Genomic DNA, 15,521 nt, shown 5'->3' on the forward strand with positions numbered 1-15,521 from the left:
AAACCTGACTAGGTACAGGTGTCCCCATAACACTTTTGAGATAATGTGGTGGTTTCATACAATTTCAAGAACCTTCACAAATTCATATGTAGATTATAGACAGAAAATATTTTAAGGCTTAAGAGTCTTCTCTTCGTGACTGTCATACCTTTGTATTGTAAACCCAATCAGTTGTGTTATTAATCTATTGTATTGGCATTTCTAAAAAAAAAACATCTTACATGAGGCCTTTTGACACTGCATTCTCTTAGCTCTGGGCTAAGGAGGCTGTTAGTCCTGGGCTAAGTGCAGTGTGAATGTGGCTACAGAGATACTATACCTGTACTTTACCTGAGGTAAAATTGTCCATTGTATTCTGTTTTGCACTCATGAGTGTTAACTCCAAGGTGAGTCAACAAGGACATTTCTAATGACTCCACAATGGAATGTACTACACAGAGAAAACACAAAGGTAACGGCAAATATCTGGACATATACGCACGGACGCATGCACACAGGGATGAATGAAGGCCTTGTTTGGTTAAGAGTGGTCCAGGCAGTTTACCCAAGTCCAGGCATAGAAGGGCACTGCCTGGCACAATGAATGTGTTGTTTTCCTACAGTACGTGCCACAAGCCAAAATTCACCTAACAAAACATCCTTATCACTTCTTCTTTTGACAATGGGGGGAAATAATCTGATCCTAGATATGTGCCTATGAAATACCTGTATTTGGGGCGTAAATAATGCTTAAGCAGTATTGTGACATGATGATAGTGTTATGATAACAATGAACTTTCCTAGTCTGGCTACCAGTAGGTTTAGCTATCATTCCACTCCTTGTCATGCTAAACATCTTTGGCATATGACATGGAGAACAAGGAGTGGAACGTTAGACAAACAGACTGGTACCCATACTAGACCTTTCCATCATACCGGTTCAATTTCTGTATATTTAGCATGCATGATGAAGTAATATAATGAGTCATTATGAGCTTATCACATCTGTTAGGATAGGAAACATTGACACAGTTCCTGCCTCCCAGATATAGCCTGGTCCCAGATCTGTTTGTGCCGTCTTGCCAACGCCTATGGTCATTATCACGCCAATGACCATAGGCATTAACAACACAGCACAAACAGATCTGGAACCAGGCTATCCCAGATATACAACACGCTGAGTAACTTAAATCATGCAGTTGGTAAACATTTCTCAAGTTTGCTGGAATTAAATGATATTGCTGGGAGGCACCTAGAGGAAGTATCTTCACCTAGAGGAGATGAGATCAACTATTTGTGTAAATATTGCATTAGGATGACCAGACCTGTTGGCTGGTACACACCGAAACAAACATAACATGATACGCATTCAGAGACTTGTGCTTGTGCTCTACTTGCTAAGCAGCACAGTTTAGCGTCAACACCCGACCTATTACTCCTTCCAGGAACAATCCCTAGCCCCTCCTGTGTACATCTGATAGTGATTTGTTAGGTGTAAACAATACGGTAAGAACTCCACCCAGCCTATTAAAAGGCCAGAAAAAGCAATTACCATACTTTGTGCACCTATCGAATTCTATCAGCTCTACCGGAGTGTCTAGGGCAGAGGTTAGGGCTCCGTTAGGGTTTGTCTATGGCTCTGTCTCGGGGGTTATTAAACTGGGTTGTGTCTGACTAATCCTGGATGTCATTTCCAAACTCCAGATCAACCTTTAACTGACACCACTGCCTGAAAGGGAAAGGAAATGATTGGCAGAGCAGAGTTGGATGCGTGTGTGTGCATGTCCATACCACGGACACACTGGTGTGACAAACAGTGCTGTCTGCACACCTTTGGAAATTTCCACTGGCTGCTCTCTCTCTATCCACTACCCCACCTTCCAACCTAGTCTACTCCCCTACTGTAGCTCCAGCATGAACAGGAAAGTGCAGTTTCCCCCCATTGGCCTTGTCTGTGATTGCGTGTGGGCTGGCCTGTGTGATTAGGTATTACTGAGGTATGTATGTTCCTGGCTTGGCTGATATGAACCCTTGTTATGGAGACAAAAGGCAGGGCATGACTGGGCTCCTTCTACAGGAGGAGAAACACAACACACCGACAACAGGAACGCTTTGGTGTTTGTGTGTTAACATGGCTGTGTCTGACCCAGTCCATTGTGGCATTGTGCAGTAACTTGCATCTGTAAATAATCAGATCAATGGCCTGATGCCTTTTGTAGATGTCTGTATGTTCTAAACTGCTCCCTGATACCTCCTAGCAGTGTTGTAGTACTCCAGTCTAGGACTGTGACTCGACTTGGACTCAACCAGTAGTGACTGTCAGAAAACCTCTCTTGCTGCATAACTTAACATACTGTACTAGCGACAACAGCAAATGTTAGAGAGCTGTGTTATCTAGTTATCCTTACAATGTGCAACATATTAACACGTTTGACATTTAAACATTTTTTGAACCGCAGCTTTTAGCACAACCAAGGGACTCGTGACTCAACTCGTGACTCGAGCATAAAGAACTTGCAGTCAAGGTTTAGTGACTTGACTACATCCCTGCCTTCTAGTACTATCACTATAGTATAATACTGTAGTAAAGTATGCAACCTATTGAAAGAGCTGAGTTCTCATACTGCTACAGTATTACTACAGTATAGTACTGTCAGCTGACTCCTCATACTGCTACAGTATTACTACAGTATAGTACTGTTAGCTGACTCCTCATTCTGTTACAGTATTACTACAGTATAGTACTGTCCGCTGAGTCCTCATTCTGCTACAGTATTACTACAGTATCGTACTGTCAGCTGAGTCCTCATTCTGCTACAGTATAACTACAGTATAGTACTGTCAGCTGAATCCTCATTCTGCTACCGTATTACTACAGTATAGTACTGTCAGCTGAGTCCTCATTCTGCTACAGTATAACTACAGTATAGTACTGTCAGCTGAATCCTCATTCTGCTACCGTATTACTACAGTATAGTACTAGGTACAACCCTTTATAGGGCTGACCTTAGATTCAGCCCTCATTTATTTCTTAACATTAGTTGTGTGACTCACATGCTGAAAAGGTAGTGAAAACCACCAAGGGATGACAACAACAAAGGAATAAGGAAGCTTCACTTGGGTCCACGTCATTCACTCATTACAGGTGGATTGTAAAAACGTTGTGAAATACATTTGTGCATTGCCTACCAGTGTCATGATTGTGTGGTTGTGGTGTGCTACATTGTAAAAGAACACATTTCACTTTATGAATGTACTGCAGTGTATCATAATGAAGCTTACAGTATTACTGTATATGATTAGCTAGTTGAATTGGCCTCCATCTAGTTTCAACTGATATTCATAAAACACAATGAAAAACATTCATTCAATGAGTTACTCTCCAAGTCACTCAGTTAATGTGGGAAAAGGTCAAACTCCCAAGACACCGGCATTGAAAAGATTTCACTCTGCGTTTGTCACATCTCCATGACAGTGATACAAGAACCCTTTGTGCTGCATGAAACAACCAGTTGAACAGGATACAGAATCCCCATCCCTTTTACTCTCTGGCTGGATGCAACTGAAGTTCTCTCTTTAGAGATCTCAGAAATATATGGTTCCTCTAGTCGTACACAACTAATCTAGCAGGTAAATAAATTGAACAAGAGAGGTAAAATCTTTGAGAAGAGAGAAACTGATACTTAGATGTTTTCCTCCCACTACCTTGTATCATGTGTGTTCATATCACCCTCCATCCTTTCTATGGCATAAAACACTAACTCACTTTGACAGTTTTTCTCTGTAAACTTAAGGCTCTAATCAATCCATATCATGGAAATTCAGAGTTAGTGGAGGCTGCACTCACGGTAAACTTTGCATTGGTCAGCTCAATCGGGAATAACCTTTACAGTATTTCTAGTGTGCAATACACTTCAGTGATACAGATTGAATAGTGCCCTTAACAAGCCTGCAAGACAGCCTTCATGAGCAACGATGTCCAAGCCACCAGCAAGTTAAATAAAAAAAGAGAATCATCATATGACATACGCTTTAAGGATGACATTTCATCAAGGACAATATGATAGACATCTTTGTATTAAAAAACATTTTAAAAAGTATAGTCATGGCAATAAGTAGGTGAACATGATTTGAAGATGATTTGACCAAAATATATTATATTTGCTAATTATTCTATTGCTATACTGTATGTCCCTCCAAAAAGTCATTTCTTGAACCTTATATAGTTATCTATATACTATATATAGTATATAGATAACCTCCATAGTTACGTCCTTACTTGTCCTCTCGCACTTTCGGGCTCTTATTTGCCTTTAAAAAAGTGAATCTCTCATGTCCTCACAACTACAAACTCACCCAGAGGTCCAATCCTTTCCCACAGAGCTGACAGCTCTGACCAATCAAGTGTCACCAAACCTGACCCTTTATCCTATCTCTCAATTGTTGTCAGCAGCCTATGCACCAGCAGGAGTAAAAAGCCCTTTAAAGTAAGCAAAGTAAGTGTCTCTCAACTGTCTTTCATCCTGCTCCGTACATCCGACGGCAGTAGATCCAGCAGGTTGTCCTCTACCACAAGATTACTGATCTTCAACAGGGGACAGTCCCCTATCTCCGGAGGTAGAGAGTCTAGTCTGTTCCCCTTGAGCTCCAGGCGCACTAGCTGGGCCAAGTTAGCCACCCTGGGGCTAAGTGAGAGCAGGCAGTTGTTTCCCAACGCCAGGGTCTTGAGCCTCTTGCAGGAGAACAGCTCCTCCGGCAGCTGTTCCAGGGAGTTAAAGGCTGCTGAGAAGAACTGGAGACTCTGGAGTATCCCTACCTCGGCTGGTAGCGACGTGAGCTGGTTGTGGGACAGGTTCAAGTGTCGGAGCTTGGTGCAGTAGAAGAGACGTGACGGAAGTTTCCGGAGCTTGTTCCAACTGACGTTCAGCGTCTCTAAGGACTTCAGCTTAGCAATGTGCTCAGGGATGTAGGTGATGCCGTTGTGCCAGAGACGAAGAGTTACCAGGCGCCGGCAATGTTGTAGACTCAGGATCTCTTCTACTGTCGTCAACTTGTTTTCCTTCAGGTCCAGTTCCTGCAGGCTTGACAGGCTGAAGACCGCACTGGGGATGCGCTCCAGCTCACATCCTGTCAGCTCCAGAGAGGCCAGGTTGGTCAACTTCTTTAGGCTGCTGAAGGCTTGTAGTTTGAGGCCCTCATTATAGATGCAGAGACGCTGGAGGTTGACTGCCACATCCCCAACGCTCGGAGGGATCTTGGTTAGGCGGCTGCGAAGCGTCAGGACTCTTAGAGCTTTGAGTTCTCTCAGGGAGTCTAAGGTTGCGCTGCGGGAGAGTTCGTGGGTCAAAGTGCCACTCAGGTGGAGCTCTTCGAGGCTCTGAAGTGTGTACATCCACATTGGTACCTGCTCCAGTCCTTCAAAGGCTAGCCGGAGGACCTTGAGGTTCTCTCTGAGGTGGGTCAGGGCAGCCAGCTGGAGCTTGGCAGGGCAGTGGATGAGGGACAGCTCCTGGAGAGAACCTAGCTGGATTACACTGGAGGAAATAGTCACGTTGTTTAGCAGCTCCAGTTTGAGAGATTCCACTTCAGGGACATCGAAGACGGTGTCGGGGAGACCCGGGAGCATGAAGAGATGGAGTTCCTGACGGTTGTCAGCATTCCGGGAGAGGCGGCCCCGTAGCTTCTTGCCGGGCCACTCGTGGTTGAGGTTGACCTGGCGAAGACGGCTCTCGCTAACCTCGGAGAGGAAGACGGCGAAGCGTTTGGAGTAGAGCGCATCGTACTGGTCGCTGAGGTGGAGGAGGAACGCAAAGTCGTTCTTGACGTCTGGGATGTCGTTGATACCCGTCTCCAGTCTAACATGCTCAAAGGAGTACTCTTTAAGAGGTCGATGGAAGAGCCAATAGAGGGTGTAGATGCACAGAAGTCCGTAGACTCCCACAAAGCAGATGTAACAGTAGCACAGCTTGGAGAAGAGGTGGGCTTTGGTGTGGTTGCAGCAGTAGATTTCGAAGCCGGTCAGCTCTGGAGGAACTGAGCAACGAACTACAATCTCAATGTTGGGGACCAATGCAGCGCTGTAACAGGTGATGAGGATGAACTTGAAGACCTTGAGGGTGGTCTGGAGAACATACATCAGGTAAAGCAGATCCGCCTCCTCCACATGCGTTCTGAACTTCTTCACCTTCTCGAACAGAGCTTTAGCCTGCTCCCCTTCCTTCTTGTCCAAGAGTGAATCCGCTGGCTGCAGTTCCGGGTTCTTCTTCTCTGGATTTGACTTGATGGACGACTGCCGGAGAAGTCCCACCATCTCCTCCTCCTCCCCTGGCTCACTGTCCGGCGAGGCAACGAACGCCGATGCCATCGACTTCGACATGGTGTTCTTCCTCCATATCACCATCTTTTCCTCGCCACGCTCCTCAGACACCTCACTCAGCGCCCGGGTGGTCCACGGTGAGTCGAAACACTTCCCCAGGATGGTGACAAAGATCTCGATCTTGGACGACGTCCCAGGGAACTTGAACCAGAAGCTGCTGGCCACCATGAAGATCAATGTGTGGATTACCACCAGGTAGGGGAAGTACTTGCCGTACCAGTGCACGGCTCGTTCGTAGCAGTAATGGTTGACGAAGATGTACTGGTGGATGTCAAGGTTGTTCTTGCGTCCGTACACCTCCCGGATGATGGGGCTGTAAAAGAAGAATTTGGATAGTCCATCTGTAGATGCTGTACAGACTATCAGTAACATTTCAACTAACTATCTACTAACCTCGCTCTAACCCAAATACTATACTCTAAACGTAAACCTTATTCTAAACCTAACCCTAACCTTAGCAAGAAGTTGCTTATCAACAGATCCAAACTATCCAAATAGACATGTGTCTTTTTGCTTTATCTGGCCACCAGATTTCCCCCATTAGGAGCTGGGATTCTAACCTCTAGCTCTAGGCTACCTACCTGACGGGCTTGACTAAGGTATGGTGCTCCCATGTCTCGTTCTCGCTGTGGATGTGGCTGCAATCGATGGCCTCTGGAGTTGAGCTGGAGAAATGGCTGGGAAGGCAGGAGATCTTCTCCTGGGTGAGCTATGACGGAGAGAGGGAGGGAAAAAGAGAAAGAGAAGCAGAGTGAGTGCTATTGGAAAGATTAGGCAATGGAACAACATGCAGAGTAGCCTACCTCTAATCACCTACATAACATAAGGCTTAGATTTTTGGGATCTATTTATTTCCTGTTCCAGTTTATATCTAACAGCCATGGGTTCAAATAGTATTTGTTTTCTTTCAAATACCGTTTGAACCCAGGTCTGATATCAACCAATGATTAGGATCGTGTGATGAGAAGATGACATATTAAATACGGAGTTAGTGACCTGATTCCAGGGGAAAACATTGGTCGATTTAGCAGCGGCGGTGCTAAATGCATATAGGGGAAACACTAGTTAGTGTGTCTCTCTTTTCCCTTCCCACTTGGAGGTCACCACCACTGATAAGAATGCTTTGTTACGTGGCAGGAGTAGATTCAAACAGGACACACTAATCAAATCTAAAATGTTTTCATAATCCAGGGCCAAATGCTTTCTACATATGATTGTACATTAATTTGCTTTTTAAGTTGTCCTCACATATCACTAATAACAGGTAAACTTATTCAGGTCAAATTATATTTCATTTACATAAAGTAAGTAATGCCAAGTATTTTTATTTCATATACTGTAGGCACACCTATTCTTATCGCTACAGGCTACACACTGCCAGAATCTGTCAAGATCCAACAGTTCCATTAGGTGCTTACATTCAGCTGTTGCAATGATGCCCCGGGGGCTAATCTGCTATGTGCTTTAAAGAAACACTCCAGCTATCTTTTGAATTTTTCCTGTTGAAAAACAATATCCCAAGAATAAATACAGTAAAATACACACACTTAAGGGTAAAAACAAATATGTTTTGAACAAAATACACTGCTCAAAAAATAAAGGGAACACTTAAACAACACAATGTAACTCCAAGTCAATCACACTTCTGTGAAATCAAACTGTCCACTTAGGAAGCAACACTGATTGACAATACATTTCACATGCTGTTGTGCAAATGGAATAGACAACAGGTGGAAATTATAGGCAATAAGCAAGACACCCCCAATAAAGGAGTGGTTCTGCAGGTGGTGACCACAGACCACTTCTCAGTTCCTATGCTTCCTGGCTGATGTTTTGGTCACTTTTGAATGCTGGCGGTGCTTTCACTCTAGTGGTAGCATGAGACGGAGTCTACAACCCACACAAGTGGCTCAGGTAGTACAGCTCATCCAGGATGGCACATCACTGCGAGCTAGGGCAAGAAGGTTTGCTGTGTCTGTCAGCGTAGTGTCCAGAGCACGGAGGAGCTACCAGGAGACAGGCCAGTACATCAGGAGACGTGGAAGAGGCCGTAGGAGGGCAACAACCCAGCAGCAGGACCGCTACCTCCGCCTTTGTGCAAGGAGGAGCACTGCCAGAGCCCTGCAAAATGATCTCCAACAGGCCACAAATGTGCATATGTCTACTCAAACGGTCAGAAACAGACTCCATGAGGGGGGTATGAGGGCCCGACGTCCACAGGTGGGGGTTGTGCTTACAGCCCAACACCGTGCAGGACGTTTGGCATTTGCCAGAGAACACCAAGATTGGCAAATTCGCCACTGGTGCCCTGTGTTCTTCACAGATGAAAGCAGGTTCACACTGAGCACATGTGACAGACGTGACAGAGTCTGGAGACGCCGTGGAGAACGTTCTGCTGCCTGCAACATCCTCCAGCATGACCGGTTTGGCGGTGGGTCAGTCATGGTGTGGGGTGGCATTTCTTTGAGGGGCCGCACAGCCCTCCGCACAGCTCGCCAGAGGTAGCCTGACTGACATTAGGTACCGAGATGAGATCCTCAGACCCCTTGTGAGACCATATGCTGGTGCGGTTGGCCCTGGGTTCCTCCTAATGCAAGACAATGCTAGACCTCATGTGGCTGGAGTGTGTCAGCAGTTCCTGCAAGAGGAAGGCATTGATGCTATGGACTGGCCCGCCCGTTCCCCAGACCTGAATCCAATTGAGCACATCTGGGACATCATGTCTCGCTCCATCCACCAACGCCACGTTGCACCACAGACTGTCCAGGAGTTGGCGGATGCTTTAGTCCAGGTCTGGGAGGAGATCCCTCAGGAGACCATCCGCCACCTCATCAGGAGCATGCCCAGGCGTTGTAGGGAGGTCATACAGGCACGTGGAGGCCACACACACTACTGAGCCTCATTTTGACTTGTTTTAAGGAAATTACATCAAAGTTGGATCAGCCTGTAGTGTGGTTTTCCACTTTAATTTTGAGTGTGACTCCAAATCCAGACCGCCATGGGTTGATAAATTGTATTTCCATTGATTATTTTTGTGTGATTTTGTTGTCAGCACATTCAACTATGTAAAGAAAAAAGTATTTAATAAGATTATTTCTTTCATTCAGATCTAGGATGTGTTATTTTAGTGTTCCCTTTATTTTTTTGAGCAGTGTAGTTTTTTGTTGTTGACAAAACTGCAAAATTCAATAGTTGGCCATCATTACTCTGACTGATGTTATCGGCCTCCATAGCCACAAGAAGTAAAGGTGCTGAGGGTGCTGCAGCACCCACTGATAAATCACAACAAAAAATCTAAAAATATTTGAAGAAAAATACCCCCCCCCGATTAGAACGGTGCCTTACGAAAGCTTGACTTTCTCAGGTGGGCCAGTTGATTAAATTTAGATTTTGTTGGTCACTAGCCTACACACAATACAATTGGAATTTTGTTATTTTTCTTTAAATTTATAAAAAATGTAAAGCTGAAATGTCTTGAGTCAATAAGTATTCAATCCCTTTGTTATGGCAAGCCTAAATAAGTTCAGGAGTACAAATGTGCTTAACAAGTCACATAATAAGTTGCATGGACTCACTCTGTGTGCAATAATAGTGTTTAACATGATTTTGGAATGACTACCTCATCTCTGTGCCCCACACATCCAATTATGTCTAAGGTCCCTTAGTCGCGCAGTGAATTTCGAACACAGATTCAACCACAAAGACCAGGGAGGTTTTCCAATGCCTCACAAAGAAGGGCACCTATTGGTAGAAGGGTAAAAATAAAATAAAAAAACAAACATTGATTATCTCTTTGAGCATGGTGATGTTATTTATTACACTTTGGATTGTGTATCAATAAACCCATTCATACAAAGATACAGGTGTCCTTCCTAACTCATTTGCTGGAGAAAAAGGAAACTGCTCAGGGATTTCACCATGAGGCCAATGGTGACTTAAAAATAGTTCCAGAGTTTAATGGCTGTGATAAGAGAAAACTGGGGATGGATCAACCAACAACATTGTAGTTACTCCACAATACTAGCCTTATTGACAGAGTGAAAAGAAGAAAGCCTGTACAGAAAAAAAATATTCCAAAACATGCATCCTGTTTGCAACAAGGCATTAAAGTACAACTGCAAAAAAAAAAATGGAAAAGCAATACACTTTTTGTCCTGAATACAAAATGTTTGGGACAAATCCAATACAACACATTACTGAGTACCACTCTCCATATTTTCAAGCATAGTGGTGGCTGCATCATGTTATGGGTATGCTTGTAATTGTTAAGGACTGGGGATTTTTCAGGATACAAAAGAAACGGAATGGAGCTAAGCACAGGCAAAACCCTAGAGGAAAACCTGGTTCAGTCTACTTTCCACCAGGCACTGGGAGATGAATTCACCTTTCAGCAGGAAAATAACCTAAAACACAAGGCTCTACACTGGAGTTGCTTACCAAGAAGACAGTGAATGTTCCAGTTTTTACTTAAATCTACTCATCATTCAATGAAAATGTATACCTTCATTGGTGGTTAGTTTGTTTGAGTTTAGTCTTACCTGTAAGGTGCATCCGAACACTCCAATCATGAGCATGGCGATACATAGGTATTCCGAGAACACATCCCACCATGGCTTTAGAACCCGGAACTCGGGGTTCTGTGATGAGGCAAAGTTCCGGAACTCAGTTACTGGTATCATCCTGATCACTGTAGCAAAGTGAGGAAGAAGAGGAGAATGCAGAAAGAATGAGGAAGTGAGCAGTTGAGGATTAAACCAAAAATAAGCATGTCATAAACAACATATGACTATATCATAATGTATGGCTTTAGTTATAGTCCCTATAAATATCAATGTTTAGGTTATAGTAAGACTGCCCCACATTAGAAGATGCAGGTTGACATTTACTGTCATGAATTTTGCCCTGGAGGCAGAACCGAGCGATTTCTGCTAGATGGGCCAGCTGTAACGTCAAAATTGGCTTTATTGTAAAAATGAGCTTTTGGTCTTTATTTAAAGTTAGGGTTAGGGATTAGGGTTAGCAGTGTGGTCAAGGTTAAGGTTACAATCTGATTGTATGTCTTTGTGGCTGTGCCAGCTAGTGACCACTCTGCAGAGCTGCCTACAAGGTGCCCCAGTATCTGTGCGTTAGAGACCTCTCTAGCGCCCAGGAAGCTCCGATTCAAACTCCCATTCACCAACACTGCAAGCATTATAATGTCAAAATATGTTTGTTACTCACCAAAGAGTTTCGCTGAGCAACTATCTTCATTTACCCCCGTTACGGCCGGTAGGTACTTTCAAAAAAGGTCTAAGTAAACATTTACAAGCAACCTTTTTTGGAAGTGCATACCGGCCGTAACGGGAGTAAATAAAGATAGTTGCTCAGCAAAAATTTGGTGAGTAACGAACGTACACTTAATGGCCAATTTATTACGTACACCCATAGAGTACCGGGTCGGGCCCCGCTTTGCCTCCAAACAGCCTGACTTGTTTGGTGCATGGCGTTCAATTGTTGCTCAATTGCTATCAAGGGATCTAACATTTGCCAAGAAAAAATTCCCCACACCAGTACACCACCGCCACCAGCCTGTACCGTTGACACCAGGCAGGATGGGGCCATTTTGTTTGTCGCACCATTCTCTGTAAACTCTAGACACTGTCGTGCGTGACAAGCCCAGGAGGGCGGCCATTTCTAAGACACTGGATCCGGCGCGCCTGGCACCAACGATCATACCACACTCAAAGTTGCTTAGGTCACTCGTTTTGCCCATTCTAACGTTCAATCGAACAGTAACTGAATGCCTCGATGCCTGTCTGCCTGCTTTATATAGCAAGCCACAGCCCCGTGACTCAGGAGCGATCCATTTCGTGAACAGGGTGGTGTGCCTAATAAACTGGCCACTGAGTGTATTTTGACATTATGACGCTTGCAGGGCTGGTGAATGGGAGTTTGAATCTGAGCTTTCTGGGCATTAGAGAGGTCTCTAACCTCCAGGGCAAGATTCATGACACTAAATGCCAACCTGCTTAGAAAACTCATCTGACACAAAGACTGGATTATAAGCAACACCTGATAATAACCTATAATTTAGGAAGAAAGACTTATTTTGTGTTTTCAAAAGGGGAGGGAATAGAGGGAATAGGGGAGGGAATAGAATATGTTTCTCCTGAGGTGTCTCCTACAGTATCTATGATCCTTGCACGGGAAAATGAGGGGCTGGCCTGTAGCCGGAACTGTAGTCCAAAGTGGATAAACTACACTGAACAAAAACGTAAACGCAACATGTAAAGTGTTGGTCCCATGTTTCATGAGCTGAAACAAAAGATGCCAGAAATGTTTCATACGCAATAAAGACTTATTTCTCTCAAATGTTGTGCACAAATTTGTTTACATCCCTGTTAGTGAGCATTTATCGTTTGCCAAGACAATCCATCCACCTGACAGGTGTGGCATATCAAGAAGCTGATTAAACGGCATGATCATTACACAGGTGCACCTTGTGCTGGGGACAATAAAAGGCCACTCTAAAATGTGCAGTACACAATTCCTTGAAGCTGAAAATGTCCCAGTTCTTCCATGGCCTGCATACACACCAGACATTTCACCCATTGACCATGTTTGGGATACTCTGGATCAACGTGTACGACAGCGTGTTCCAGTTCTCGTCAATATCCAGCAACTTCGCACAGCCGTAGAAGAGGAGTGGGACAACATTCCACAGGCCACAATCAACAGCCTGATGAACTCTATGAGAAGGAGATGTGTCGCACTGCATGAGGCAAATGGTGGTCACACCAGATACTGACTACTTTTCATATTTAAAAAAAGTATTATTATTGATCCTTTATTTAACTAGGCAATATCCATGTACCTACCTTTTTTTAAGGTATCTGTGAGCATCAGATGTATATCTGCATTCCCAGTCATGTGAAATCCATAGATTAGGGCCTAATGGATTTATTTCAATTGACTGATTTCCTTATATGAACTGTAACTCAGTAAAACCTTTGAAATGTATGCATATTGTGTTTCAGGCTGGTGTGTTTACATTTTTGTTCTCTATAGTATGATAAGACAACAATGGCTGATCAACAAAGAGAGGTCTCTAAGGAAAGTGATACATTTGAGGTAATCATATCTTGGGTGTTTTAAATTCAAGAGGTACATGACCATTTCACAACAGGCTTAGTAATTTTGTCTCCCTCGTGTCAGTGTATTTAAAGCAAATAGCCTAGCTAATGACTGAGAATGCAACTATTTCATTCTGAAAACTTTACTTATATTGACCAAAACCATGAACATTTCAACATGCTTTGTGAAAGTAGCCTACACTTTTATAGGGTAGCCAGCCTATAACTTATCCTATATTAAAAAAACGGACACTTTATGACACATGTATTACAGTACACTACACAATGAGTCAGGAAAACACAGCTTATTGCACATGAGCCAATTGATTTTATAGTTCGTTATGGCCCCTGCCATTCCTTGTGAGAAAAGCATCTGTCAGACAAAATTGAAGACACAATTTCGTTTACAAAAGTAGTTTGTAATCTATTTCACATAATCTATTTTCGAAACAATTCATGGACGTTCTTTTTTAAGTTCAAATGTATGAAAGATAAAGAATACGTTTAAAAAAACAAAAGTTCCTAAATATTTCAGATATGAATTGTTTCAGAGCGGCAATTTACCTGAGCTCGTGCGAGATCCACGGGGGGTAGTCCGCGAGATGCCTTCCTAACAGAAAGTATCAGAACGCCGACCAATCGCTGCCAGGCAAGTCAATAGGCTATTGAGGCGGGGAAATAGTTATTGTTCTCGGCTTTTAGTCGACGACAACATGGACCCAAGTTTAAGTTTGAGATAGTTGCTTGAGTGTGAGATGTCGTTCAGTAGCCTACCACGCCACACAGGATTGTCGAAGTCCATACAGGTAACGCAAGCCATCCGCCTCCTAAAATACGTACGACGCATCGATGCTTAATCTTACTTTGACTGGCCCACCCAGTGACAGTGTGGCAAAAAAAATCTACGGATATGTCCATTTTTTGCTTACATAGGCTATTAAATAGGAATGTCACCTTGAAATTGATCTAGAATAAAGATAAGTGCATCATCATTATTATTTAGCATTTTTTGGTTCTTTCTTGGTCTGTATTTATATAACTCAACTCCATATTTTTCAATGGAGCCGAGTTGCGATGAGGGTCGGCAGAGTGTACCTCCGACTACATTGAGTCAGTATCAGTCGATACTTGCAGAAATGCCCATTCTTTAATGTGTACCTTGTAACTGTTTGGCCTGTGTAACTGTTTTATTTTCTTTGGGTGCTGCAACCAGTAGTTTTTTTTAAATAAAAATTGCATTTTACGCGACCTCCACCAAGGGAGCCATTGTTAAAACAGAGAAAGAACAGCTTAGTTTTGGCAGGGGATGCATAGAATGCCTTTTTTTATATATATAAAAAAAACTATGGATTGCAACACACACTGACAACTCTATAACAATCAGGACAAGCACAGGTACACAGCGTTAAATAATTTATCTTTATAAAATGATCCATAAGACTGGCAGTGCATGTCTCTCTGGTCACCCCCAAAGCGAATTCCTCCTTTGGCCATCTCTCCTTCCAGTTCTCTGCTGCCAATGACAGGAACAAACTACAAAAATCTCTGAAACTGGAAACACTTATCTCCCTCACTAGCTTTAAGCACCAGCTGTCAGAGCAGCTCACAGATCACTGCACCTGTACATAGCCCATCTATAATTTAGCCCAAACAACTACCTCTTCCCCTACTGTATTTATTTATTTATTTATTTTGCTCCTTTGCACCCCATTATTTCTATTTCTACTTTGCACTTTCTTCCACTACAAATCTACCATTCCAGTGTTTTACTTGCTATATTGTATTTACTTTGCCACCATGGCCTTTTTTTTGCCTTTACCTCCCTTATCTCACCTCATTTGCTCACATTGTATATAGACGTATTTTTCTACTGTATTATTGACTGTATGTGTAACCGATGTGAAATGGCTAGTTAGTTAGCGGTGGTGCACGCTAATAGCATTTCAATCAGTGACGTCACTCGCTCTGAGACTTGAAGTAGGGTTTCCCCTTGCGTTGTGTGCAAGGGTCCCTGGTTCGAGCCCGGTTTGGGGCGAAGAGAGGGACGGAACCTA

General features: G+C 43.5%; 1 protein-coding gene across 1 annotated transcript; it reads right to left on the reverse strand.

Annotated features, from left to right (window-relative positions):
• Nucleotides 1–3,076: 3,076 nt before the first annotated feature.
• LOC115178364 (volume-regulated anion channel subunit LRRC8C) lies at nucleotides 3,077–14,696 on the reverse strand. The gene is made up of 4 exons (XM_029739519.1): nucleotides 14,032–14,696; nucleotides 10,894–11,042; nucleotides 6,937–7,064; nucleotides 3,077–6,668 (listed from the first exon to the last, which is right to left on the reverse strand). Exons 2-4 carry the CDS (start codon nucleotides 11,032–11,034, stop codon nucleotides 4,487–4,489), a joined length of 2,451 nt encoding a protein of 816 aa, XP_029595379.1. The 5' UTR covers nucleotides 11,035–11,042; nucleotides 14,032–14,696; the 3' UTR covers nucleotides 3,077–4,486.
• Between the last annotated feature and the right edge of the window lie 825 nt (nucleotides 14,697–15,521).

This window comes from Salmo trutta, chromosome 38, assembly GCF_901001165.1.
Source record: "Salmo trutta chromosome 38, fSalTru1.1, whole genome shotgun sequence".
Classification (NCBI taxonomy): Eukaryota; Metazoa; Chordata; class Actinopteri; order Salmoniformes; family Salmonidae; genus Salmo; species Salmo trutta.